The sequence below is a fragment of the Pseudophryne corroboree genome, chromosome 6, assembly GCF_028390025.1.
Source record: "Pseudophryne corroboree isolate aPseCor3 chromosome 6, aPseCor3.hap2, whole genome shotgun sequence".
NCBI classification, from domain to species: domain Eukaryota; kingdom Metazoa; phylum Chordata; class Amphibia; order Anura; family Myobatrachidae; genus Pseudophryne; species Pseudophryne corroboree.
The window spans coordinates 602,596,911-602,624,424 of record NC_086449.1 but is presented as its reverse complement, the minus strand read 5'-3'; the positions used below and the strand labels follow the sequence as shown (position 1 = coordinate 602,624,424).

At 48.0% G+C, this 27,514-nt stretch overlaps 1 protein-coding gene across 6 annotated transcripts in view; it reads right to left on the bottom strand.

The window, feature by feature from the left end:
* Window positions 1–27,514, bottom strand: part of CSNK1A1 (casein kinase 1 alpha 1) — a 107,524-nt gene that overhangs the window by 10,208 nt on the left and 69,802 nt on the right. For 3 of the 6 annotated variants that reach the window (XM_063928036.1, XM_063928039.1, XM_063928040.1), the window contains 2 exons: window positions 25,190–25,268; window positions 12,859–12,942 (listed from right to left, as the gene is read on the bottom strand). In XM_063928036.1, the coding sequence (XP_063784106.1) occupies window positions 12,859–12,942; window positions 25,190–25,268 (163 nt within the window). The remainder of the gene's footprint in view (window positions 1–12,858; window positions 12,943–25,189; window positions 25,269–27,514) is intronic. The other 3 variants (XM_063928037.1, XM_063928038.1, XM_063928041.1) reach the window with 1 other exon arrangement.

Sequence of the window (27,514 nt, the reverse complement as noted above, 5' to 3'; positions counted from 1 at the left end):
CGGGCGCTTTAGAGCCCCTGACGGCCTATGAGACGTCTGGACAGGCCCAAGCTGAGTAGCCGGCTGTCTCATGTCAACCACTGTCTTTTATACAGAGCTGACACTGTCACGTAATTCCTTCCAACAGTTCATCCACTCAGGTGTCGATCCCCTAGGGGGTGACATCACTATTACAGGCAATCTGCTCCGTCTCCACATCATTTTTCTCCTCATACATGTCGACACAAACGTACCGACATACAGCACACACACAGGGAATGCTCTGATAGAGGACAGGACCCCACTAGCCCTTTGGGGAGACAGAGGGAGAGTTTGCCAGCACACACCAGAGCGCTATATATATATACAGGGATAACCTTATATAAGTGTTTTTCCCCTTATAGCTGCTGTATCTTTAATACTGCGCGTAATTAGTGCCCCCCCTCTCTTTTTTAACCCTTTCTGTAGTGTAGTGACTGCAGGGGAGAGACAGGGAGCTTCCCTCCAACGGAGCTGTGAGGGAAAATGGCGCCAGTGTGCTGAGGAGATAGGCTCCGCCCCCTTATCGGCGGCCTTATCTCCCGTTTTTCTATGTATTCTGGCAGGGGTTAAATGCATCCATATAGCCCAGGAGCTATATGTGATGCATTTTTTGCCATCCAAGGTGTTTTTTATTGCGTCTCAGGGCGCCCCCCCCCCCCCCCCCCCCAGCACCCTCAGTGACCGGAGTGTGAAGTGTGCTGAGAGCAATGGCGCACAGCTGCAGTGCTGTGCGCTACCTTGTTGAAGACAGGACGTCTTCTGCCGACGATTTTCCGGACCTCTTCTGCCTTCTGGCTCTGTAACGGGGCTGGCGGCGCGGCTCAGGGACCCATCCAGGCTGGGCCTGTGATCGTCCCTCTGGAGCTAATGTCCAGTAGCCTAAGAAGCCCAATCCACTCTGCACGCAGGTGAGTTCGCTTCTTCTCCCCTTAGTCCCTCTATGCAGTGAGCCTGTTGCCAGCAGGTCTCACTGAAAATAAAAAACCTAAAACTAAACTTTTCACTAAGCAGCTCAGGAGAGCCACCTAGTGTGCACCCTTCTCGTTCGGGCACAAAAATCTAACTGAGGCTTGGAGGAGGGTCATAGGGGGAGGAGCCAGTGCACACCAGATAGTCCTAAAGCTTTCTTTAGATGTGCCCAGTCTCCTGCGGAGCCGCTATTCCCCATGGTCCTTACGGAGTCCCCAGCATCCACTTAGGACGTTAGAGAAATAAATAAGATTTTACTCACCGGTAAATCTATTTCTCGTAGTCCATAGTGGATGCTGGGACTCCGTAAGGACCATGGGGAATAGCGGCTCCGCAGGAAACAGGGCACAACTAAAAGAAAGCTTTAGGTCTACCTGGTGTGCACTGGCTCCTCCCTCTATGACCCTCCTCCAGACCTCAGTTAGGATACTGTACCCGGAAGAGCTGACACAATAAGGAAGGATTTTGAATCCCGGGTAAGACTCAAACCAGCCACACCGTATAACTCGTGATACTATACCCAGTTAACAGTATGAACAACAACTGAGCCTCACAACAGAAGGCTCAACAATAACCCTTTAATTAAACAATAACTATATACAAAGTATTGCAGACAATCCGCACTTGGGATGGGCGCCCAGCATCCACTACGGACTACGAGAAATAGATTAACCGGTGAGTAAATTCTTATTTTCTCTGACGTCCTAAGTGGATGCTGGGACTCCGTAAGGACCATGGGGATTATACCAAAGCTCCCAAACGGGCGGGAGAGTGCGGATGACTCTGCAGCACCGAATGGGCAAACTCTAGGTCCTCCTCAGCCAGGGTGTCAAACTTGTAGAATTTAGCAAATGTGTTTGACCCCGACCAAGTAGCTGCTCGGCAAAGTTGTAAAGCCGAGACCCCTCGGGCAGCCGCCCAAGATGAGCCCACCTTCCTTGTGGAGTGGGCATTTACAGATTTTTGGCTGTGGCAGGCCTGCCACAGAATGTGCAAGCTGAATTGTACTACAAATCCAACGAGCAATAGTCTGCTTAGAAGCAGGAGCACCCAGCTTGTTGGGTGCATACAGGATAAACAGCGAGTCAGTTTTCCTGACATCCAGCCGTCCTGGAAACATATATTTTCAGGGCCCTGACAACGTCTAGCAACTTGGAGTCCTCCAAGTCCCTAGTAGCCGCAGGCACCACAATAGGTTGGATCAGGTGAAACGCTGAACCACCTTAGGGAGAAACTGAGCACGAGTCCTCAATTCTTCCCTATCCATATGGAAAATCAGATAAGGGCTTTTACATGACAAAGCCGCCAATTCTGACACACGCCTGGCCGAAGCCAAGGCCAACAGCATGACCACTTTCCACGTGAGATATTTTAATTCCACGGTTTTAAGTGGCTCAAACCAATGTGACTTTAGGAAATCAAACACCACGTTGAGATCCCAAGGTGCCACTGGAGGCACAAAAGGGGGCTGAATATGCAGCACTCCCTTTACAAAAGTCTGAACTTCAGGTAGTGAAGCCAGTTCTCTCTGGAAGAAAATCGATAGAGCCGAAATCTGGACCTTAATGGAACCCAATTTTAGGCCCATAGTCACCCCTGAATGTAGGAAGTGCAGAAAACGGCCCAGCTGAAATTCCTCCATTGGGGCCTTCCTGGCCTCACACCACGCAACATATTTTCGCCAAATGCGGTGATAATGATTTGCGGTCACTTCTTTCCTAGCTTTAATCAGCGTAGGAATGACTTCCTCCGGAATGTCCTTTTCCTTCAGGATCCGGTGTTCAACCGCCATGCCGTCAAACGCAGCCGCGGTAAGTCTTTGAACAGACAGGGCCCCTGCTGCAGCAGGTCCTGTCTGAGCGGCAGAGGCCATGGGTCCTCTGAGATCATTTCTTGAAGTTCCGGGTACCAAGCTCTTCTTGGCCAACCCGGAACAATGAGTATAGTTCTTACTCCTCTTCTCCTTATTATCCTCAGTACCTTGGGTATGAGGGGAAGAGGAGGGAACACATAAACCGATCGGTACACCCACGGTGTCACTAGAGCGTCCACAGCTATCGCCTGAGGGTCTCTTGACCTGGCGCAATATCTTTCTAGCTTTTTGTTTAGGCGGGACGCCATCATGTCCACCTGTGGCCTTTCCCAACGGTTTACAATCAGTTGGAAGACTTCTGGATGAAGTCCCCACTCTCCCGGGTGGAGGTCGTGCCTGCTAAGGAAGTCTGCTTCCCAGTTGTCCACTCCCGGAATGAACACTGCTGACCGTGCTAACACGTGATTTTCCGCCCATCGGAGAATCCTTGTGACTTCTGCCATCGCCATCCTGCTTCTTGTGCCGCCCTGTCGGTTTACATGGGCGACTGCCGTGATGTTGTCTGACTGGATCAGTACCGGCTGGTTTTGAAGCAGGGGTTTTGCCTGACTTAGGGCATTGTAAATGGCCCTCAGTTCCAGAATATTTATGTGTAGGGAAGTCTCCTGACTTGACCATAGTCCTTGGAAGTTTCTTCCCTGTGTGACTGCCCCCCAGCCTCGAAGGCTGGCATCCGTGGTCACCAGGACCCAGTCCTGAATGCCGAATCTGCGGCCCTCTTGAAGATGAGCACTTTGCAGCCACCACAGCAGAGACACCCTGGTCCTTGGAGACAGGGTTATCAGCCGATGCATCTGAAGATGCGAACCGGACCACTTGTCCAACAGGTCCCACTGAAAAGTTCTCGCATGGAACCTGCCGAATGGAATTGCTTCGTAGGAAGCTACCATTTTTCCCAGGACTCGCGTGCAGTGATGCACCGACACCTGTTTTGGTTTTAGGAGGCCTCTGACTAGAGATGACAGCTCCTTGGCCTTCTCCTCCGGGAGAAACACTTTTTTCTGTTCTGTGTCCAGAACCATCCCCAGGAACAGTAGACGTGTCGTAGGGATCAGCTGTGACTTTGGAATATTTAGAATCCAACCGTGCTGTTATAGCACCTCCCGAGTAGTGCTACCCCGACCAACAACTGCTCCCTGGACCTCGCCTTTATCAGGAGATCGTCCAAGTACGGGATAATTAAAACTCCCTTTTTTCGAAGGAGTATCATCATTTCGGCCATTACCTTGGTAAATAACCTCGGTGCCGTGGACAGACCAAACGGCAACGTCTGGAATTGGTAATGACAATCCTGTACCACAAATCTGAGGTACTCCTGGTGAGGATAGTAAATGGGGACATGCAGGTAAGCATCCTTGATGTCCAGTGATACCATGTAATCCCCCTCGTCCAGGCTTGCAATAACCGCCCTGAGCGATTCCATCTTGAACTTGAATTTTTTTATATATGTGTTCAAAGATTTCAAATTTAAAATGGGCCTCACCGAACCGTCCGGTTTCGGTACCACAAACATTGTGGAATAGTAACCCCGTCCTTGTTGAAGGAGGGGCACCTTGACTATCACCTTCTGGGAATACAGCTTGTGTATTGCCTCTAACACTGCCTCCCTGCCTGAGGGAGATGTAGGCAAGGCAGATTTGAGGAAACGGCGGGGGGGGGAGAGACGTCTTGAATTCCAGCTTGTACCCCTGAGATACTACTTGAAGGATCCAGGGATCCACCCGTGAGCGAGCCCACTGATTGCTGAAGTTTTTGAGACGGGCCCCCACCGTACCTGGCTCCGCCTGTGGAGCCCCAGCGTCATGCGGCGGACTTGGAGGAAGCGGGGGAGGACTTTTGCTCCTGGGAACTGGCTGTATGCTGCAGCTTTTTCCCTCTACCTCTGGGCAGAAAGGACGCGCCTTTAACCCGCTTGCCCTTATGGGGCCGAAAGGACTGTACCTGATAATACGGTGCTTTCTTTGGTTGTGAGGGAACATGGGGTAAAAATGCCGACTTCCCAGCTGTTGCTGTGGAAACGAGGTCCGAGAGACCATCCCCGAACAACTCCTCACCCTTATAAGGCAAAACTTCCATGTGCCTTTTAGAATCTGCATCACCTGTCCACTGCCGAGTCCATAACCCTCTCCTGGCAGAAATGGACATTGCACTTATTTTTAGATGCCAGCTGGCAAATATCCCTCTGTGCATCTCTCATGTATAAGACTGCGTCTTTAATATGCTCTACGGTTAGCAATATAGTGTCCCTGTCTAGGGTATCAATATTTTCCGACAGGGAATCTGACAACGCAGCTGCAGCACTGCACATCCATGCTGAAGCAATAGCTGGTCTCCGTATAATACCTGTGTGTGTATATACAGACTTCAGGATAGCCTCCTGCTTCCTATCAGCAGGCTCCTTTAGGGCGGCCGTATCCGGAGACGGTAGTGCCACCTTCTTTGACAAGCGTGTGAGCGCTTTATCCACCCTAGGGGATGTTTCCCAACGTGACCTATCCTCTGGCGGGAAAGGGTACGTCATTAGTAACCTTTTAGAAATTACCAGTTTCTTATCGGGGGAAGCCCACGCTTCTTCACACACTTCATTTAATTCCTCAGATGGGGGAAAAAATAAGAATTTACTTACCGATAATTCTATTTCTCGTAGTCCGTAGTGGATGCTGGGGACTCCGTCAGGACCATGGGGATTAGCGGCTCCGCAGGAGACAGGGCACAAAAGTAAAAGCTTTAGGATCAGGTGGTGAGCACTGGCTCCTCCCCCTATGACCCTCCTCCAAGCCTCAGTTAGGATACTGTGCCCGGACGAGCGTACACAATAAGGAAGGATTTTGAATCCCGGGTAAGACTCATACCAGCCACACCAATCACACTGTACAACCTGTGATCTGAACCCAGTTAACAGCATGATAACAGCGGAGCATCTGAAAAGATGGCTCACAACAATAATAACCCGATTTTTGTAACAATAACTATGTACAAGTATTGCAGACAATCCGCACTTGGGATGGGCGCCCAGCATCCACTACGGACTACGAGAAATAGAATTATCGGTAAGTAAATTCTTATTTTCTCTGACGTCCTAAGTGGATGCTGGGGACTCCGTCAGGACCACGGGGATTATACCAAAGCTCCCAAACGGGCGGGAGAGTGCGGATGACTCTGCAGCACCGAATGAGAGAACTCCAGGTCCTCCTTAGTCAGGGTGTGCCCCTGACCAAGTATCAGCTCGGCAAAGTTGTAAAGCCGAGACCCCTCGGGCAGCCGCCCAAGATGAGCCCACCTTCCTTGTGGAATGGGCATTTACATATTTTGGCTGTGGCAGGCCTGCCACAGAATGTGCAAGCTGAATTGTACTACACATCCAACTAGCAATCGTCTGCTTAGAAGCAAGAGCACCCAGTTTGTTGGGTGCATACAGGATAACAGCAAGTCAGTTTTCCTGACTCCAGCCGTCCTGGAAACTATATTTTCAGGGCCCTGACAACATCTAGCAACTTGGAGTCCTCCAAGTCCCTAGTAGCTGCAGGTACCACAATAAGCTGGTTCGGGTGAAACACTGACAGCACCTTAGGGAGAAACTGGGGATGAGTCCGCAGCTCTGCCCTGTCCGAATGGACAATCAGATATGGGCTTTTTGAGACAAACGCCGCCAATTCTGACACTCGCCTGGCCGAGGCCAGGGCCAACAGCATGGTCACTTTCCCTGTGAGATATTTCAAATCCACAGATTTGAGCGGTTTAAACCAATGTGATTTTAGGAATCCCAGAACTACGTTGAGATCCCACAGTGCCACTGGAGGCACAAAAGGGGGTTGTATATGCAGTACTCCCTTGACAAACTTCTGGACTTCAGGAACTGAAGCCAATTCTTTCTGGAAGAAAATCGACAGGGCCGAAATTTGAACCTTAATGGACCCCATTTGAGGCCCATAGACACTCCTGTTTGCAGGAAATGCAGGAAACGACCGAGTTGAAATTTCTTCATGGGGCCTTCCTGGCCTCACACCACGCAACATATTTTCGCCACATGTGGTGATAATGTTGTGCGGTCACCTCCTTCCTGGCTTTGACCAGGGTAGGAATGACCTCTTCCGGAATGCCTTTTTCCCTTAGGATCCGGCGTTCAACCGCCATGCCGTCAAACGCAGCCGCGGTAAGTCTTGGAACAGACCTGGTACTTGCTGAAACAAGTCCCTTCTTAGCGGCAGAGGCCATGAGTCCTCTGTGAGCATCTCTTGAAGTTCCGGGTACCAAGTCCTTCTTGGCCAATCCGGAGCCACGAGTATAGTTCTTACTCCTCTACGTCTTATAATTCTCAATACCTTGGGTATGAGAAGCAGAGGAGGGAAGACATACACCGACTGGTACACCCACGGTGTTACCAGAACGTCCACAGCTATTGCCTGAGGGTCTTTTGACCTGGCGCAATACTTGTCCAGTTTTTTGTTCAGGCGGGACGCCATCATGTCCACCTTTGGTTTCCAACGGTTTACAATCATGTGGAAGACTTCCCGATGAAGTCCCCACTCTCCCGGGTGGAGGTTGTGCCTGCTGAGGAAGTCTGCTTCCCAGTTGTCCACTCCCGGAATGAACACTGCTGACAGTGCTATCACATGATTTTCCGCCCAGCGAAAAATCCTTGCAGTTTCTGCCATTGCCCTCCTGCTTCTTGTGCCGCCCTGTCTGTTTACGTGGGCGACTGCCGTGATGTTGTCCCACTGGATCAATATCGGCTGACCTTGAAGCAGAGGTCTTGCTAAGCTTAGAGCATTGTAAATTGCCCTTAGCTCCAGTATATTTATGTGGAGAAAAATCTCCAGACTTGATCACACTCCCTGGAAATTTTTTCCCTGTGTGACTGCTCCCCAGCCTCTCAGGCTGGCCTTCGTGGTCACCAGCATCCAATCCTGAATGCCGAATCTGCGGCCCTCTAGAAGATGAGCACTCTGTAACCACCACAGGAGAGACACCCTTGTCCTTGGAGATAGGGTTATCCGCTGATGCATCTGAAAATGCGATCCGGACCATTTGCCCAGCAGATCCCACTGAAAAGTTCTTGCGTGGAATCTGCCGAATGGAATCGCTTCGTAATAAGCCACCATTTTTCCCAGGACTCTTGTGCAATGATGCACTGACACTTTTCCTGGTTTTAGGAGGTTCCTGACTAGCTCGGATAACTCCCTGGCTTTCTCCTCCGGGAGAAACAACTTTTTCTGGACTGTGTCCAGAACCATCCCTAGGAACAGCAGACGTGTCGTCGGAAACGGCTGCGATTCTGGATATTTAGAATCCACCCGTGCTGTCTTAGAACTACTTGAGATAGTGCTACTCCGACTTCCAACTGTTCTCTGGACCTTGCCCTTATCAGGAGATCGTCCAAGTAAGGGATAATTAAGACGCCTTTTCTTTGAAGAAGAATCATCATTTCGGCCATTACTTTGGTAAAGACCCGGGGTGCCGTGGACAATCCAAACGGCAGCGTCTGAAACGGATAGTGACAGTTCCGTACCACGAACCTGAGGTACCCTTGGTGAGAAGGGCAATTTGGGACATGGAGGTAAGCATCCTTGATGTCCAGGGACACCATATAGTCCCCTTCTTCCTGGTTCGCTATCACTGCTCTGAGTGACTCCATCTTGATTTGAACCTTTGTATGTAAGTGTTCAAAGATTTCCCATTTAGAATAGGTCTCACCGAGCCGTCTGGCTTCAGTACCACAATATAGTGTGGAATAATACCCCTTTCCTTGTTGTAGGAGGGGTACTTTGATTATCACCTGCTGGGAATACAGCTTGTGAATTGTTTCCAATACTGCCTCCCTGTCGGAGGAAGACGTTGGTAAAGCAGACATCAGGAGCCTGCGAGGGGGAGACGTCTCGAATCTCCAGTCTGTACCCCTGGGATACTACTTGTAGGATCCAGGGGTCCACTTGCGAGTAAGCCCACTACGCGCTGAAACTCTTGAGACGACCCCCCACCGCACTTGAGTCCGCTTGTACGGCCCCAGCGTCATGCTGAGGACTTGGCAGAAGCTGTGGAGGGCTTCTGTTCCTGGGAATGGGCTGCCTGCTGCAGTCTTCTTCCCTTTCCTCTATCCCTGGGCAGATATGATTGGCCTTTTGCCCGCTTGCCCTTATGGGGACGAAAGGACTGAGGCTGAAAAGACGGTGTCTTTTTCTGCTGAGATGTGATTTGGGGTAAAAAAGGTGGATTTTCCAGCTGTTGCCGAGGCCACCAGGTCCGATGGACCGACCCCAAATAACTCCTCCCCTTTATACGGCAATACTTCCATGTGCCGTTTGGAATCTGCATCACCTGACCACTGTCGTGTCCATAAACATCTTCTGGCAGATATGGACATCGCACTTACTCTTGATGCCAGAGTGCAAATATCCCTCTGTGCATCTCGCATATATAGAAATGCATCCTTTAAATGCTCTATAGTCAATAAAATACTGTCCCTGTCAAGGGTATCAATATTTTCAGTCAGGGAATCCGACCAAGCCACCCCAGCGCTGCACATCCAGGCTGAGGCAATCGCTGGTCGCAGTATAACACCAGTATGTGTGTATATACCTTTTTAGGATATTTTCCAGCCTCTCAGCTGGCTCCTTGAGGGCGGCCCTATCTGGAGACGGTACCGCCACTTGTTTTGATAAGCGTGTGAGCGCCTTATCCACCCTAAAGGGTGTTTCCCAACGCGCCCTAACTTCTGGCGGGAAAGGGTATACCGCCAATAATTTTCTATCGGGGGAAACCCACGCATCATCACACACTTCATTTAATTTATCTGATTCAGGAAAAACTACAGGTAGTTTTTTCACACCCCACATAATACCCTTCTTGTGGTACTTGTAGTATCAGAAATATGTAACACCTCCTTCATTGCCCTTAACATGTAACGTGTGGCCCTAAAGGAAAATACGTTTGTTTCTTCACCGTCGACACCGAAGTCAGTGTCTGTGTCGACCGACTGAGGTAAATGAGCGTTTTACAGCCCCTGACGGTGTTTGAGACGCCTGGACAGGTACTAATTTGTTTGCCGGCCGTCTCATGTCGTCAACCGACCTTGCAGCGTGTTGACATTATCACGTAATTCCTTAAATAAGCCATCCATTCCGGTGTCTACTCCCTAGAGAGTGACATCACCATTTCAGGCAATTGCTCCGCCTCCTCACCAACATCGTCCTCATACATGTCGACACACGTACCGACACACAGCACACACACAGGGAATGCTCTGATAGAGGACAGGACCCCACTAGCCCTTTGGGGAGACAGAGGGAGAGTTTGCCAGCACACACCAAAAACGCTATAATTATACAGGGACAACCTTTATATAAGTGTTTTTCCCTTATAGCATTTTAATATATATATATATACATATCGCCAAATAAGTGCCCCCCCTCTCTGTTTTAACCCTGTTTCTGTAGTGCAGTGCAGGGGAGAGCCTGGGAGCCTTCCCACCAGCATTTCTGTGAGGGAAAATGGCGCTGTGTGCTGAGGAGAATAGGCCCCGCCCCCTTTTCGGCGGGCTTCTTCTCCCGTTTTTCTGAGACCTGGCAGGGGTTAAATACATTCATATAGCCCCCAGGGGCTATATGTGATGTATTTTTAGCCAGAATAAGGTACTATCATTGCTGCCCAGGGCGCCCCCCCCCAGCGCCCTGCACCCTCAGTGACCGCTGCTATGAAGTGTGCTGACAACAATGGCGCACAGCTGCAGTGCTGTGCGCTACCTTATGAAGACTGAAGAGTCTTCTGCCGCCGTTTCTGGACCTTCACTTTTCGGCATCTGCAAGGGGGGTCGGCGGCGCGGCTCCGGGACGAACCCCAGGGTGAGACCTGTGTTCCGACTCCCTCTGGAGCTAATGGTGTCCAGTAGCCTAAGAAGCCAATCCATCCTGCACGCAGGTGAGTTCACTTCTCTCCCCTAAGTCCCTCGTAGCAGTGAGCCTGTTGCCAGCAGGACTCACTGAAAATAAAAAACCTAACAAACTTTTACTCTAAGCAGCTCTTTAGGAGAGCCACCTAGATTGCACCCTTCTCGGCCGGGCACAAAAATCTAACTGAGGCTTGGAGGAGGGTCATAGGGGGAGGAGCCAGTGCACACCACCTGATCCTAAAGCTTTTACTTTTGTGCCCTGTCTCCTGCGGAGCCGCTAATCCCCATGGTCCTGACGGAGTCCCCAGCATCCACTTAGGACGTCAGAGAAACTACTGGTAGTTTTTTCTCTCCAAACATAATACCCTTTTTTGTGGTTCCTGGGGTAACATCAGAAATGTGCAACACATTTTTCATTGCCTGAATCATGTAACGTGTGGCCCTATTGGAAGTTACATTAGTCTCATCGTCGTCAACACTGGAGTCAGTATCCGTGTCGACATCTGTGTCTGCCATCTGAGGTAGCGGGCGTTTTAGAGCCCCTGATGGCTTTTGAGACGCCTGGGCAGGCACAGGCTGAGAAGCCGGCTGTCCCATATTTGGTATGTCGTCAAACCTTTTATGTAAGGAGTTGACACTTTCACGTAATTCCTTCCACAAGTCCATCCACTCAGGTGTCGGCCCCGCAGGGGGTGACATCACATTTATCAGCATCTGCTCCGCCTTCACATAAGCCTCCTCATCAAACATGTCGACACAGCCGTACCGACACACACACAGGGAATGCTCTGACAGAGGACAGGACCCCACAAAGCCCTTTGGGGAGACAGAGAGAGAGTATGCCAGCACACACCAGAGCGCTATATAACACAGGGATGAACACTATAACTGATTGATTTTCCCTTATAGCTGCTTATATATATACTGCTGCACCTAAATAGAGTGCCCCCCCTCTCTTTTTTACCCTTTGTAGTCTTGAAACTGCAGGGGAGAGCCTTGGAGCGATCCTTCCAGCGGAGCTGTGAGGGAGAAATGGCGCCAGTGTGCTGAGGGAGATAGCCCCGCCTCTTTTTCGGCGGACTTCTCCCGCTTTTTTATGGATCTCTAGCAGGGGAATTTTTCACATATATAGCCTCTAGGACTATATATTGTGATATTTTTTTTGCCAGCAAAGGTGTTAATATTGCTGCTCAGGGCGCGCCCCCCCCCCCCCCCCCCAGCGCCCTGCACCCATCAGTGACCGGAGTGTGAGGTGTGCATGAGGAGCAATGGCGCACAGCTGCAGTGCTGTGCGCTACCTTGTTGAAGACCGAAGTCTTCTGCCGCCGATTTTCAGGACCATCTTCTTGCTTCTGGCTCTGTAAGGGGGACGGCGGCGCGGCTCCGGGACCGGACGATCGAGGTCGGGCCCTGTGTTCGATCCCTCTGGAGCTAATGGTGTCCAGTAGCCTAAGAAGCCCAAGCTAGCTGCAAGCAGGTAGGTTCGCTTCTTCTCCCCTTAGTCCCTCGTAGCAGTGAGTCTGTTGCCAGCAGATCTCACTGAAAATAAAAAAACCTAAAATATACTTTCTTTTCTAGGAGCTCAGGAGAGCCCCTAGTGTGCATCCAGCTCAGCCGGGCACAAGATTCTAAATGAGGTCTGGAGGAGGGTCATAGAGGGAGGAGCCAGTGCACACCAGGTAGACCTAAAGCTTTCTTTTAGTTGTGCCCAGTCTCCTACGGAGCCGCTATTCCCCATGGTCCTTACGGAGTCCCAGCATCCACTTAGGACGTCAGAGAAAACAAAAACAAAAAACAAAGAACTAATCACCCTTCGAACACAAGTCACTTTTGATGGGAGATCTGGCACAAAACATATTGAATTGCCCCAAAGTATTTTTGAAAGAATATTAAGAAAATAATTGGTTTTCCTTAGTAGTGAAAAACGTATAATATATTTTCGTTGCCCATTGGAAGTAAATGAAGCAGGGTCTTTATTATGTACCTGGCAGAGGTTGACCCTGTAGAACAGACATAAGTCAGCATAGTACCCATCAGAATATGGAGAGATGACCAACGTAGTTTTCGTGCATTTTTCAATAGCAGGGTCCTTACTTAGCCGTAGACTTACCTTACACAAAACCTCAACAGGAGTGGACATCTTCTTTTCACTGATCTTTTCGTACTTTTGTTTCTTAGTTGCAGCCTGCGGAACATGTGGTTCACAATATAAAAATGTTGTGCAATACCATAATAAACTGGGAGGACAAAATCAAGAATATTCAACAAGCTTTAAACTAAATATATGAGCTACTGCACTTCTGAATTAGGAAAGTATTCAATTTGAATCAGCTCAATTAAAAATATACAGGTCTGTCTTTTACCAGTGTTGCCGCGATGCATACGTACGCATCGCAGCACTGCTATGATATGCTAAGCTGTGCACTCAAACCCGTGTTTTTCCCAATCATTGCGTATGGGTCACAGGTGCAAGCATACCAGAGCGCTGGAAAATTGCAAATCGCCTGCAGCAATGAATCTGTATAATGTAATTTGTACAATTCTATATCAATGTCTCTTTATAGGATATCTGTGGCCACAAATACCCTATAAAAGCACTTATGTATAGAAGTGTACAAATTACATTATACACTGCTCAAAAAAATAAAGGGAACACTAAAATAACACATCCTAGATCTGAATGAATGAAATATTCTTATTAAATACTTTGTTCTTTACATAGTTGAATGTGCTGACAACAAAATCACACAAATTATCAAAGGAAATCAAATTTATTAACCCATGGAGGTCTGGATTTGGAGTCACCCTCAATATTAAAGTGGAAAAACACACTACAGGCTGATTCAACTTTGATGTAATGTCCTTAAAACAAGTCAAAATGAGGCTCAGTAGTGTGTGTGGCCTCCACGTGCCTGTATGACCTCCCTACAACGCCTGGGCATGCTCCTGATGAGGTAGTGGATGGTCTCCCGAGGGATCTCCTCCCAGACCTGGACTAAAGCATCCACCAACTCCTGGACAGTCTGTGGTGCATGGAGCGAGACATGATGTCCCAGATGTACTCAATTGGATTCAGGTCTGGTGAACGGGCGGGCCAGTCCATAGCATCAATGCCTACATCTTCCAGGAACTGCTGACACACTCCAGCCACATGAGGTCTAGCATTGTCTTGCATTAGGAGGAACCCAAGGCCAACTGCACCAGCATATGGTCTCACAAGGGGTCTGAGGATCTCATCTCGGTATCTAATGGCAGTCAGGATACCTCTGGCGAGCACATGGAGGGCTGTGCGGCCCCCCCAAAGAAATGCCACCCCACACCATTACTGACCCACTGCCAAACCGGTCATGCTGGAGGATGTTGCAGGCAGCAGAACGTTCTCCTTGGCGTCTCCAGCCTGTCAAGTCTGTCACATGTGCTCAGTGAGAACCTGCTTTCATCTGTGAAGAGCACAGGGCGCCAGTGGAGAATTTGCCAATCTTGTTGTTCCCTGGCAAATGCCAAACGTACTGCACGGTGTTGGGCTGTAAGCACAAACCCCACCTGTGGACGTCGGGCCCTCATACCACCCTCATGGAGTCTGTTTCTGATCGTTTGAGTACACATTTGTGGCTTACTGCAGGGCTCTGGCAGTGTTCCTCCTGGTCCTCCTTGCACAAAGGCGGAGGTAGCGGTCCTGCTGCTGGGTTGTTGCCCTCCTACGGCCTCCTCCACATCTCCTGATGTACTGGCCTGTCTCCTGGTAGCGCCTCCATGCTCTGGACACTACGCTGACAGACAGCACAAACCTTCTTGCCACAGCTCGCATTGATGTGCCATCCTGGATGAGCTGCACTACCTGAGCCACTTGTGTGGGTAGTAGGGAGGTCATACAGGCACATGGAGGCCACACACACTACTGAGCCTCATTGACTTGTTTTAAGGACATTACATCAAAGTTGGATCAGCCTGTAGTGTGTTTTTCCACTTTAATATTGAGGGTGACTCCAAATCCAGACCTCCGTGGGTTAATAAATTTGATTTCCATTGATAATTTGTGTGTGATTTTGTGGTCAGCACATTCAACTATGTAAAGAACACAGTATTTAATAAGAATATTTCATTCATTCAGATCTAGGATGTGTTAAAGTGTTCCCTTTATTTTTTTGAGCAGTGTATTTATGGTTTTTAATCGAGCAGTTTCAAATAGAGTACTTTTCCCAAATCAGAAAGCAGAGGTTCCTATCTTTGGTATAGACTTTAAAAGGAGTGATAACCACTTAAACCTTCTTGCTGTGCTAATGAATTACTTTTTTTTTCTTTTTTATAAAGCTTCTAAACTGAGTACGAGACAGGGAACAGGACATTAGTTTATTTCAATGTCACCTACCCAGAGAGAAAATAGGAGTACTAATTGGCATGCAAGATTATATAGCCTTTTCTTGGCCTACTTTAAAATTCTAGACACAAATGCAGCCTTTATCCTGCCCACAAGCTTTACACTTCAACAATCAGCCAGTACACACATTATGAGGCTGCAGAGGTTTAGACATGTTCCGTCCCTCCTTACAGCCTTAGGGGTATATTCAATTAGGATCGGATCCATTCCGACATGCATTTGTTGGAATGGATCCGACAACCCCTAATCAAATATCAATTAGACTTTAAAAATGTCGAAATGAGATGAGGGACCGGGGGGGAGGAGGAAGACCAGCGGGGACAGCTGCGGGCAGATGGAAGAGAGCAGCACTGCAGGAGGATGTGTCACAGCCGCCAGACCTCACGGCAGTGTCCTTCCGGCTCCAGCAAGCGTGACCTCACTTGCCGGAGCCGGGTGGACGCTGCCATGAGACATCCTGCTGCAGCGCTGCTCTCCCCCGTCTCCCCCCCTCTCATCCTCTGGGTCCCACATCTCAGTCCTACATTTTTATATGTCGGACAGAGATGGTCGGAAACGGGGCCCGTTTCACTCAAAAGTACGTGAATCGGCAGCTATACCGCCGATTCACGTACTATTCGACAAGTCGAATTCCATGACTTGTCGAATTAAAATTCCAGGGATTGAATAGGTCAAATCACGATTTGACCTTAAGTCGAAAACTGCAGTCTTTTCGACAGACGGCAGTTTTCAACCCTAATTGAACATACCCCTTAAGCTGCTCACAGACATGGGCACACAAAAGAAGCAAGAGGAAAAGAAGAATCTTAACAGAGGGAGTAAAGAAAATGTATCAGTGTCTAGTAATTTAGGGGTCTATTTAATAAGCCTTGGATGAAGATAAAGTGGACGGAGAAAGTACCAGCCAATCAGCTCCTGACTGCCATGTTACAGGCAGTGTTTGAAAAATGACAGTCATGAGCTGGTTGGCTGGTACTTTATCACTGACCACTTTGTCTCCGTTCAAGTCTTCGTAAATAGAACCCATAGTTAAATAGGCGAGGAGCAGACTACTGAGGTTAGCAATACCACAAAAGCTACTAAGACTCTTATCCACTCACTGTTCATCTCCAGACTGGACTACTGTAATCTCCTCCTGACTGGCATTCCTGACAAACACCTCTCTCCACTCCAATCTATCCTCAATGCTGCTGCCCGGCTCATCTTCCTCAAACGCACTACGTCTACCTCTCCTCTCTTACTAGACCTTCACAGGCTCCCCTTCCCTTTCAGAATCCATTTCACACTTCTCACACTCGCTTACAATGCCCTCACCCACTCCTCTCCCATCTACATCTCTGATCTGATCTCCCTTTACACTCCTGCCGTCCTCTACGCTCTGCTAATGCACATCGACTTGCCTACCTACGGATTTCTTCCTCCCACGCCTACCTCCAAGATTTTTCACGTGCTGCACCACTTCTCTGGAATTCCCTACCTCTCCCCCTCAGACCTCCAGAAAACTTCAAACGGGCTCTCAAGACCCACTTCACCAAACCAAGCCAAATCTCATCCTAACCCTCTGTTCCACGTTCTCTATATACCCCATCTGTGTCACCCCTGTCTGTCTACCACTCCCCTTTAGATTGTAAGCTCTCACGAGCAGGGCCCTCTTCCCTCGTGTGCTTATCCTTTGTCTTACTTTAATAATCTTCAACTGTACCACATCCAGCAGTCTTCTGCCACCTGATACTTATTCCAGTGTCATCTGTTGATGTAACTATGTGTATTTACCCTGTACTTGCCCTATACTATCAACTGTAAGTTGCTGTTTTCCTGTTCGATTATTTATGTACTCTAATTGGGCGCTGCGGAACCCTTGTGGCGCCATATAAATAAAGGATAATAAAAAGCAATTATAGGTTTTTGTAATATTGTTTTCTTCGCTTAACTTCAACAGCGCAAAAAAAAAAAAAAAAAAACGACATGAAAATAGCAAGTGCCTTTACAAATACTTTCTTTTAGAGAGAGAGAGATATAGATATATAAAAAATTAAGTATATAAAAGCGCCTAATAGTGTTGGTGAAAAAGTATGTGCATTCAGGTGTAATAAGTTATAACAAGAAGTAACAACTTAGCTTCAAATAATTTCAGGCTGATGACTCTTAGAGGCAGGACATGTGGAGAAAAAATTAAAGCAACATAGTGTGTACTGTTTTTTAAAAATAAACCAATAATTTTTACAGCAGCTCAAGAATTAGGAATTTTTGCTCATTCCAATAATTTTCAAGAGAGCGAGTTAAAAAACAAGCAACAATTTTAATAAACAAAATCCTGCCACAGATGCAGGTAACCAACATACAAAAGTCTATATAAAAACAATTCATATATCCGTAAATGCAGGTAGCGCACGTACAATATTGAGAAATAAAAGCGGCTTATCTGTCCACATGAAGAGAGTCCAGAGAGTGGGCAGCAACTGTTTTACAAATGCAAGTCCCCTTGATGAAGTCCAAACAATAGGACGAAACGCGTTAGGCCAGGGACCTGCTACTTTCCCCTTGGACTCCCCACATATGGACAGCTAAGCGGTTTTGATTTTTCAATCCTGTACATGTGCTACCTATACTTAAGCACAGATGAACTGCCTATTTTAATTATATCAGTGTACGTCTGCTACTTGCATTTGTAAACCAGAGTTGCTGCCCACTCTCTGGACTCTTCATGTGGACAGATAAGCCGCTTTTATTTCTCAATCCTGTACGTGCGCTACCTGCATTTACGGATATATGAATTGTTTTTATATAGACTTTTGTATGTTGGTTACCTGCATCTGTGGCAGGATTTTGTTTATTAAAATTGTTGTTGCTTGTTTTTTAACTCGCTCTCTTGAAAATTATTGGAATGAGCAAAAAATAAGAATTTACTTACCGATAATTCTATTTCTCGTAGTCCGTAGTGGATGTTGGGACTCCGTAAGGACCATGGGGAATAGCGGCTCCGCAGGAGACCGGGCACAAAAGTAAAGCTTTAGGATCAGGTGGTGTGCACTGGCTCCTCCCCCTATGACCCTCCTCCAAGCCTCAGTTAGGATACTGTGCCCGGACGAGCGTACATAATAAGGAAGGATTTTGAATCCCGGGTAAGACTCATACCAGCCACACCCACAACACCATACAACTTGTGATCTGAACCCAGTTAACAGTATGATAAAACGTAGGAGCCTCTGAAAGATGGCTCACAACAATAAACAACCCGATGTTATTGTAACAATAACTATATACAAGTATTGCAGACAATCCGCACTTGGGATGGGCGCCCAGCATCCACTACGGACTACGAGAAATAGAATTATCGGTAAGTAAATTCTTATTTTCTCTGACGTCCTAAGTGGATGCTGGGACTCCGTAAGGACCATGGGGATTATACCAAAGCTCCCAAACGGGCGGGAGAGTGCGGATAACTCTGCAGCACCGAATGAGAGAACTCCAGGTCCTCCTCAGCCAGGGTATCAAATTTGTAGAATTTAGCAAACGTGTTTGCCCCTGACCAAGTAGCTGCTCGGCAAAGTTGTAAAGCCGAGACCCCTCGGGCAGCCGCCCAAGATGAGCCCACTTTCCTTGTGGAATGGGCTTTAACAGATTTTGGCTGTGGCAGGCCTGCCACAGAGTGTGCAAGCTGAATTGTACTACAAATCCAACGAGCAATCGTCTGCTTAGAAGCAGGAGCACCCAGCTTGTTGGGTGCATACAGGATGAACAGCGAGTCAGATTTTCTGACTCCAGCCGTCCTGGAAACATATATTTTCCGGCCTTGACAACGTCTAGCAACTTGGAGTCCTCCAAGTCCCTAGTAGCCGCAGGCACCACAATAGGTTGGTTCAGGTGGACGCTGAAACCACCTTAGGGAGAAACTGAGGACGAGTCCTCAATTCCGCCCTGTCCGAATGGAAAATCAGATAAGGGCTTTTACAGGATAAAGCCGCCAATTCTGACACACGCCTGGCCCAGGCCAGAGCCAACAGCATGACCACTTTTCCTGTGAGATATTTTAACTCCATAGATTTAAGTGGGTCAAACCAATGTGACTTTTGGGACCCAAAAACTACATTGAGATCCCAAGGTGCCACTGAAGGCACCAAAGGAGACTGTATATGCAGTACCCCTTTTACAAACGTCTAAACTTCAGGGACTGAAGCTAGTTCTTTTTGGAAGAAAATTGACAGAGCCGAAATTTGAACCTTAATGGACCCCAATTTCAGGCCCATAGACACTCCTGTTTGCAGGAAATGTAGGAATCGTCGAATTTCCTCCGTCGGGCCTTACTGGCCTCGCACCACGCAACATATTTTCGCCAAATGCGGTGATAATGTTTTGCGGTTACATCATTCCTGGCTTTGATCAGGATAGGGATGACTTCATCCGGAATGCCTTTTTCCTTCAGGATCCGGCGTTCAACCGCCATGCCGTCAAACGCAGCCGCGGTAAGTCTTGGAACAGACAGGGTCCTTGCTGGAGCAGGTCCCTTCTTAGAGGTAGAGGCTACGGATCCTCCGTGAGCATCTCTTGAAGTTCCGGTTACCAAGTCCTTATTGGCCAATCCGGAGCCACGAATATAGTGCTTACTCCTCTCCATCTTATCAATCTCAGTACCTTGGGTATGAGAGGCAGAGGAGGGAACACATACACTGATTGGTACACCCACGGTGTTACCAGAGCCTTTACAGCTATTGACTGAGGGTCCCTTGACCTGGCGCAATACCTGTCGAGTTTTTCCCAACGGTTTATAATCATGTGGAGGACTTCTGGGTGAAGTTCCCACTCTCCCGGGTGGAGGTCGTGCTGAGGAAATCTGCTTCCCAGTTGTCTACTCCCGGAATGAATACTGCTGACAGTGCTATCACATGGTTTTCCGCCCAGCGAAGAATCCTTGCAGCTTCTGCCATTGCCCTCCTGCTTCTTGTGGCACCCTGTCTGTTTACGTGGGTGACTGCCGTAATGTTGTCCGACTGGATCAACACCGGCTGACCTTGAAGCAGAGGTCTTGCTAAGCTTAGAGCATTGTTAATGGCCCTTAGCTTCAGATATTTATGTGAAGTGATGTCTCCAGGCTTGACCATAAGCCCTGGATATTCCTTCCCTGTGTGACTGCTCCCCAGCCTCGCAGGCTGGCATCCGTGGTCACCAGGACCCAGTCCTGAATGCCGAATCTGCGGCCCTCTAGAAGATGAGCACTCTGCAACCACCACAGGAGGGATACCCCTGTCCTTGGTGACAGGGTTATCCGCTGATGCATCTGAAGATGCGACCCGGACCATTTTTCCAGTTGGTCCCACTGGAAAGTCCTTGCGTGGAATCTGCCAAATGGGATTGCTTCGTAGGAAGCCACCATTTTTACACAGAACCCTTGTGCATTGATGCACTGAGACTTGGCTCGGTTTTAGGAGGTTCCTGACTAGCTCGGATAACTCCCTGGCTTTCTCCTCCGGGAGAAACACCTTCTTTCTGGACTGTGTCCAGGATCATCCCTAGGAACAGAAGACAAGTCGTCGGAACCAGCTGCGATTTTGGAATACGAGAATCCAATCGTGCTGCCGCAACACTACCTGAGATAGTGCTACACTGACCTCCAACTGTTCCCTGGATCTTACCCTTATCAGGGAATCGTCCAAGTAAAGAATAACTAAAATTCCCTTCCTTCGAAGGAATATCATCATTTCGGTCCTTACTTTAGTAAAGACCCGGGGTGCCGTGGACCATCCCTACGGCAGCGTCTGAACTGATAGTGACAGTTCTGTACCATAACCTGAGGTACCCTTGGTGAGAAGGGTAAATTTTTTTGACATGAAAGGTAAGCATCCTTGATGTCCCGAGACATCATGTAGTCCCCTTCTTCCAGGTTCGCAATCACTGCTCTGAGTGACTCAATCTTGAATTTGAACCTCTGTATTCAAAGATTTTAGATTTAGAATCGGTCTCACCGAGCCGTCTGGCTTCGGTACCACAATAGTGTGGAATAATACCCCGTTTCCTTTTGCAGGAGGGGTACCTTGATTATCACCTGCTGGGAATACAGCTTGTGAATGGCTTCCAAAACTGCCTCCCTGTCAGAGGGAGACGTCGTTAAAACCGACTTTTGGAAACGGCGAGGGGGAGACGTCTCGAATTCCAATTTGTACCCCTGAAATATTACCTGAAGGATCCAGGGGTCTACTTGCGAGTGAGCCCACTGCGCACTGAAATTCATTGAGAACGGGCCCCCACCGTGCCTGAGCTTGTAAAGCCCTAGCATCATACTGAGGGCTTGGCAGAGGCGGGAAAGGGTTTCTGTTCCTGGGAACTGGCTCATCTCTGTAGCCTTTTTCCTCTCCCTCTGTCACGAGCAGAAAAGAGGAACCTTTTGTCCGCTTGCCAACAAAGGACTGCGCCTGATAATACCGCGTCTTATTTTGAGAGGCGACCTGGGGTACAAACGTGGATATCCCAGCTGTTGCCGTGGCCACCAGGTCTGAAAGACCGACCCCAAATGCCTTTTTTAAGGCAATACTTCCAAATGCCGTTTGGAATCCGCCTCACCTGACCACTTTACTGGTAGAATTGGACAACGCACTTATACTTGATGCCAGTCGGCAATATTCCGCTGTGCATCTCGCATATATTTTAAATGCTCTATAGGCAATATACTGTCCTTATCTAGGATATCAATATTTCCAGTCAGGGAATCCGACCACGCCAACCCAGCACTGCCCATCCAGGCTGAGGCAATTGCTGGTCGCAGTATAACACCAGTATGTGTGTAAATACATTTTAGGATACCCTCCTGCTTTCTATCAGCAGGATCCTTAAGGGCGGCCATCTCAGGAGAGGGTAGAGCCCTTGTTCTTACAAGCGTGTGAGCGCTTTATCCCACCTAGGGGGTGTTTCCCAACGCACCCTAACCTCTGGCGGGAAAAGGTATACTGCCAATAACTTTTTAGAAATTATCAATTGTTATCGGGGGGAAACCGACGCATCATCACACACCTCATTTTATTTCTCAGATTCAGGAAAACTACAGGTAGTTTTTCCTCACCAAACATAAAACCCCTTTTTGGTGGTACTCATTATCAGAAATGTGTAAACATTTTCCCTTGCCTCAATCATGTAACGTGTGGCCCTATTGGAAATCACGGTTGTCTCTTCACCGTCGACACAGGAGTCAGTATCCGTGTCGGCGTCTGTATCTGCCATCTGAGGTAACGGGCGCTTTAGAGCCCCTGACTGCCTATGAGACGTTTGGACAGGCACAAGCTGAGTAGCCGGCTGTCTCATGTCAACCACTGTCTTTATACAGAGCTGACACTGTCACGTAATTTTCAACAGTACATCCACTCAGGTGTCGACCCCCTAGGGGGTGACATCACTATTACAGACAATCTGCTCCGTCTCCACATCATTTTTCTCCTCATACATGTCGACACAAACGTACCGACACACAGCACACACACAGGGAATGCTCTGATAGAGGACAGGACCCCACTAGCCCTTTGGGGAGACAGAGGGAGAGTTTGCCAGCACACACCAAAGCGCTATAAACTGTATAGGGACAACCTTATAATAAGTGTCTATCCCTTATAGCTGCTTATATATATTTTTAGCCAAATAAGTGCCCCCCCTCTCTGTTGTACCCTGTTTCTGTAGTGCAGTGCAGGGGAGAGTCTGGGAGCCTTCCTACCAGCGGAGCTGTGTGGGAAAATGGCGCCGTGTGCTGAGGAGATAGGCCCCGCCTCCTTCTCGGCGGGCTCTTCTCCCGCTTTTATCTGGAAAACTGGCAGGGGTTAAATACATCCATATAGACCAGGGGCTATATGTGATGTATTTTTTTGCCATAGGAGGTATTTACATTGCTGCCCAGGGCGCCCCCCCCCCCCCCCAGCGCCCTGCACCCTCAGTGACCGCAGTGTGAAGTGTGCTGGGAGCAATGGCGCACAGCTGCAGTGCTGTGCGCTACCTTAATGAAGACAGGAACGTCTTCTGCCGCCGATTTCTGGACCTCTTCACTCTTCAGCATCTGTAAGGGGGCCGGCGGCGCGGCTCCGGGACCCATCCAGGCTGTACCTGTGATCGTCCCTCTGGAGCTAATGTCCAGTAGCCAAGAAGCCCAATCCACTCTGCACGCAGGTGAGTTCGCTTCTTCTCCCCTTAGTCCCTCGATGCAGTGAGCCTGTTGCCAGCAGGTCTCACTGAAAATAAAAAAACCTATTTAAACTTTACTTCTAAGCAGCTCAGGAGAGCCACCTAGCCTGCACCCTTCTCGTTCGGGCACAAAAATCTAACTGAGGCTTGGAGGAGGGTCATAGGGGGAGGAGCCAGTGCACACCACCTGATCCTAAAGCTTTACTTTTGTGCCCTGTCTCCTGCGGAGCCGCTATTCCCCATGGTCCTTACGGAGTCCCAGCATCCACTTAGGACGTCAGAGAAATTCCTAATTCTTGAGCTGCTGTAAAAATTATTGGTTTATTTTTTTAAAAACAGTACACACTATGTTGCTTTAATTTTTTTCTCCACATGTCCTGCCTCTAAGAGTCATCAGCCTGAAATTATTCGAAGCTAAGTTGTTACTTATTGTTATAACTTATTACACCTGAATGCACATACTTTTTCACCAACACTATTAGGCGCTTTTATATACTTCATTTTTTATCTTTATCCACACACTGTACTATAGCTGCCACTCATTCCATTGATGAGGTGTGTTGTATAAAAGGTCTCTAAAAAGAAAATCCTTCCTACCTTCGTGTTCTATTAGTTTTACCCAGGCGCTTTTCTTCATATTATATATTGAAGGGGCAACGTCGCTGCTTTGTATAGTTTAATAAAAGTACATGAATAAGCATGTATAGAGCTCAGTGACAAGCTCCACTTGTTTCCAGGGTATGGTTCAAAAGGTAGACCGTAAAAATGTTGAACCCGAATAGTTAACATGTGGAAAAAAAGGTCAAAACAAAAATGGTCGACACAAGTTTGTGCTTTTTGGGTGTCCGTAGGTTTTAGGTCATGAAGGCCCAATTAAGGCTGTTTCACACAGGGCGTGTAGCGCCGTAGCCGTCCCGCAGAGACTCATGGAGAGTAATGTGTCAATTCACACGGCACGGCAACGGCCTTGCTGCAGACTTGCATCCGGAAATATCCACTGAAAGGTCTGACGGCCGGGCCGGGGCCATGCCGTCCTTGTAGACAGTGAACTGTGTGAATGGGAGCTTTCACACACAATGGCTTTTTTTCAAGCCGGTCCTGCTTATGCGCATATGCACATCATTAAACACGGCTCAAAGCCATTGTGCGTGAAAGACCCTGCCAGATGGCAAAGGCGCACAAAGTTTGCCTGGCTTTTCGCCATCTGGTGAAAACCGATGTGTGTGTGATACAGCCCTTAATGTACAGTTTAGCTCGCCATGCTTCAGGCAAGGTTACAGTTCCCAATTGTAGCCCAAGTGAATAGTAAAGTATGAAAAAGTTCACAAAAATTCCAAACTTGTGTTGACCGTATGCTATGTCGATTATTTGAACCAGTCGACCTATTGTCCATATGCATGTTGACCTATCATCCGGATACTAACAATTCAGTGGCGGTTGTCTAATAGCAATAGAGAGCAGCTATACGCCTGGAGCCAGGGTGGGATGACCCTACCGAAAAATGTACCAATGATACACTGCAGTGTCAAAAAGTAATTTCTCCTCTATGCCATGACAACCAGTCAGGATTCCAGTATATAAAGTTTCCAAAAGGGGTATTTAACATGCGGCAAGCCAGCTGCATACGGAGCAACAGCATAGCACAGTTTTGCTATTAGGTCATAATAAAACTGTGGCAGGGCATGTTGGGAGTCATAGTTCCACAGCAATCGATCAACAAGGTCGCCATAGAAAAGCTGCACGGTATTAAAGTGGAATATCACAGCAGAATATCAGACATAAGAGTCACAAGTATCAGTACATAAAATAAAGCAAAACACTAAGATAATGAATACTAGAGAAAACAGGAAACTAATTTTTGTACTGACTGAATAAGCCAATAAAACCAATTTCACAGTCCATGGCCTACCTTCAGTCCCTGCCAAGGAAGGCTGGTTCTGTTGAAATACATTAGCACATATCCTAGAGACTCCATATCATCACGGCGACTGAAATAGACAAAATAAATATCAAGGAAATGGGTATCTTGAAATTAAATCAGTAAATTATGTTTAAAATTGGAGATATCAGCTTTTCCATAGATATACCAGGAAGTAGGTAATGGGTTCAAGTCGTTAAGTGAGACCACAAATGGTGCACACGTTCATCTCGCATTCAGTTTTAAAAAAATGCAAAAAAAAAAAAACCCAGTAAATTCTTTCCCCGTTCATTACTGAAAAGCAGATATTCAAATGTAATTTAAAAATCTAGACATAAATAGACATAAGTGCAAGTTACTTGCAATTCTGCTTATAGGGGTCGATTCAATTCGGCAACTTATGAATAGCGCCGGGAATTAGCTCCCGACGCTATTCAATTCAGCTCCAGTTAAGTCGGCGATGGCCCGTTCTCGCCGACTAAACAAGTTGAATTGTCGGGAGAACGGGCATTCTCCGACTTAACTCCCCGGCACGAGGCCAATTCCCGACAGAATCAGCCTCGCGTCGGCCGCGAGGCAGCACTTTTGTCGGGTTTCTTCTCTCATCCCCCGGGGATGAGAGAAGAATTCCCGACAATTGCGGGTAACTAGCAGCTGAATTGAATAGCGTCGGGAGCTAATTCCCGGCGCGCTATATATATATCTATCTATTTTGTTAGTAGGTTATAGTGCTTAACGTAAATTATATAAAATAAGAATTTACTTACCGATAATTCTATTTCTCGGAGTCCGTAGTGGATGCTGGGGTTCCTGAAAGGACCATGGGGAATAGCGGCTCGCAGGAGACAGGGCACAAAAAGTAAAGCTTTAGGATCAGGTGGTGTGCACTGGCTCCTCCCCCTATGACCCTCCTCCAAGCCAGTTAGGTACTGTGCCCGGACGAGCGTACACAATAAGGGAGGAATTTTGAATCCCGGGTAAGACTCATACCAGCCACACCAATCACACCGTACAACTTGTGATCTAAACCCAGTTAACAGTATGATAACAGCGGAGCCTCTGAAAAGATGGCTCACAACAATAATAACCCGATTTTTGTAACTATGTACAAGTATTGCAGATAATCCGCACTTGGGATGGGCGCCCAGCATCCACTACGGACTCCGAGAAATAGAATTATCGGTAAGTAAATTCTTATTTTCTCTATCGTCCTAGTGGATGCTGGGGTTCCTGAAAGGACCATGGGGATTATACCAAAGCTCCCAAACGGGCGGGAGAGTGCGGATGACTCTGCAGCACCGAATGAGAGAACTCCAGGTCCTCTTTTGCCAGGATATCAAATTTGTAGAATTTTACAAACGTGTTCTCCCCTGACCACGTAGCTGCTCGGCAGAGTTGTAATGCCGAGACCTCTCGGGCAGCCGCCCAAGATGAGCCCACCTTCCTTGTGGAATGGGCCTTAACCGATTTAGACTGTGGCAGGCCTGCCTCAGAATGTGCAAGTTGAATTGTGTTACAAATCCAACGAGCAATCGACTGCTTAGAAGCAGGCGCACCCAACTTGTTGGGTGCATACAGTATAAACAGCGAGTCAGATTTTCTGACTCCAGCTGTCCTGGAATATATTTTCAGGGCCCTGACAACTTCTAGCAACTTGGAGTCCTCCAAGTCCCTAGTAGGTGCAAGGCACCACAATAAGCTGGTTCAGGTGAAACACTGACACCACCTTAGGGAGAGAACTGGGGACAAGTCCGCAGCTCTGCCCTGTCCGAATGGACAAACAGATATGGGCTTTTTTTGAGAAAAAACCACCAATTTGACACTCGCCTGGTCCAGGCCAGGGCCAAGAGCATGGTCACTTTTTATGTGAGATGCTGCAAATCCACATATTTGACTGGTTTTAAACCAATGTGATTTGAGAAATCCCAGAACTACGTTGAGATCCCACAGTGCCACTGGAGGCACAAAAAAGGGGTTTGTATATGCAATACTCCCTTGACAAACTTCTGGACTTCAGGAACTGAAGCCAATTCTTTCTGGAAGAAAATTTACAGGGCCGAATTTGAACCTTAATGGACCCCAATTTGAGGCCCATAGACACTCCTGTTTGCAGGAAATGCAGGAAACGACCGAGTTGAAATTGCTTTGTGGGGCCTTCCTGGCCTCACACCACGCAACATATTTTCGCCACACGTGGTGATAATGTCGTGCGGTCACCTCCTTTCTGGCTTTGACCAGGGTAGAAATGACCTCTTCCGGAATGCCTTTTTTCCCTTAGGATCCGGCTTTCCATCGCCATGCCGACAAACGCAGCTG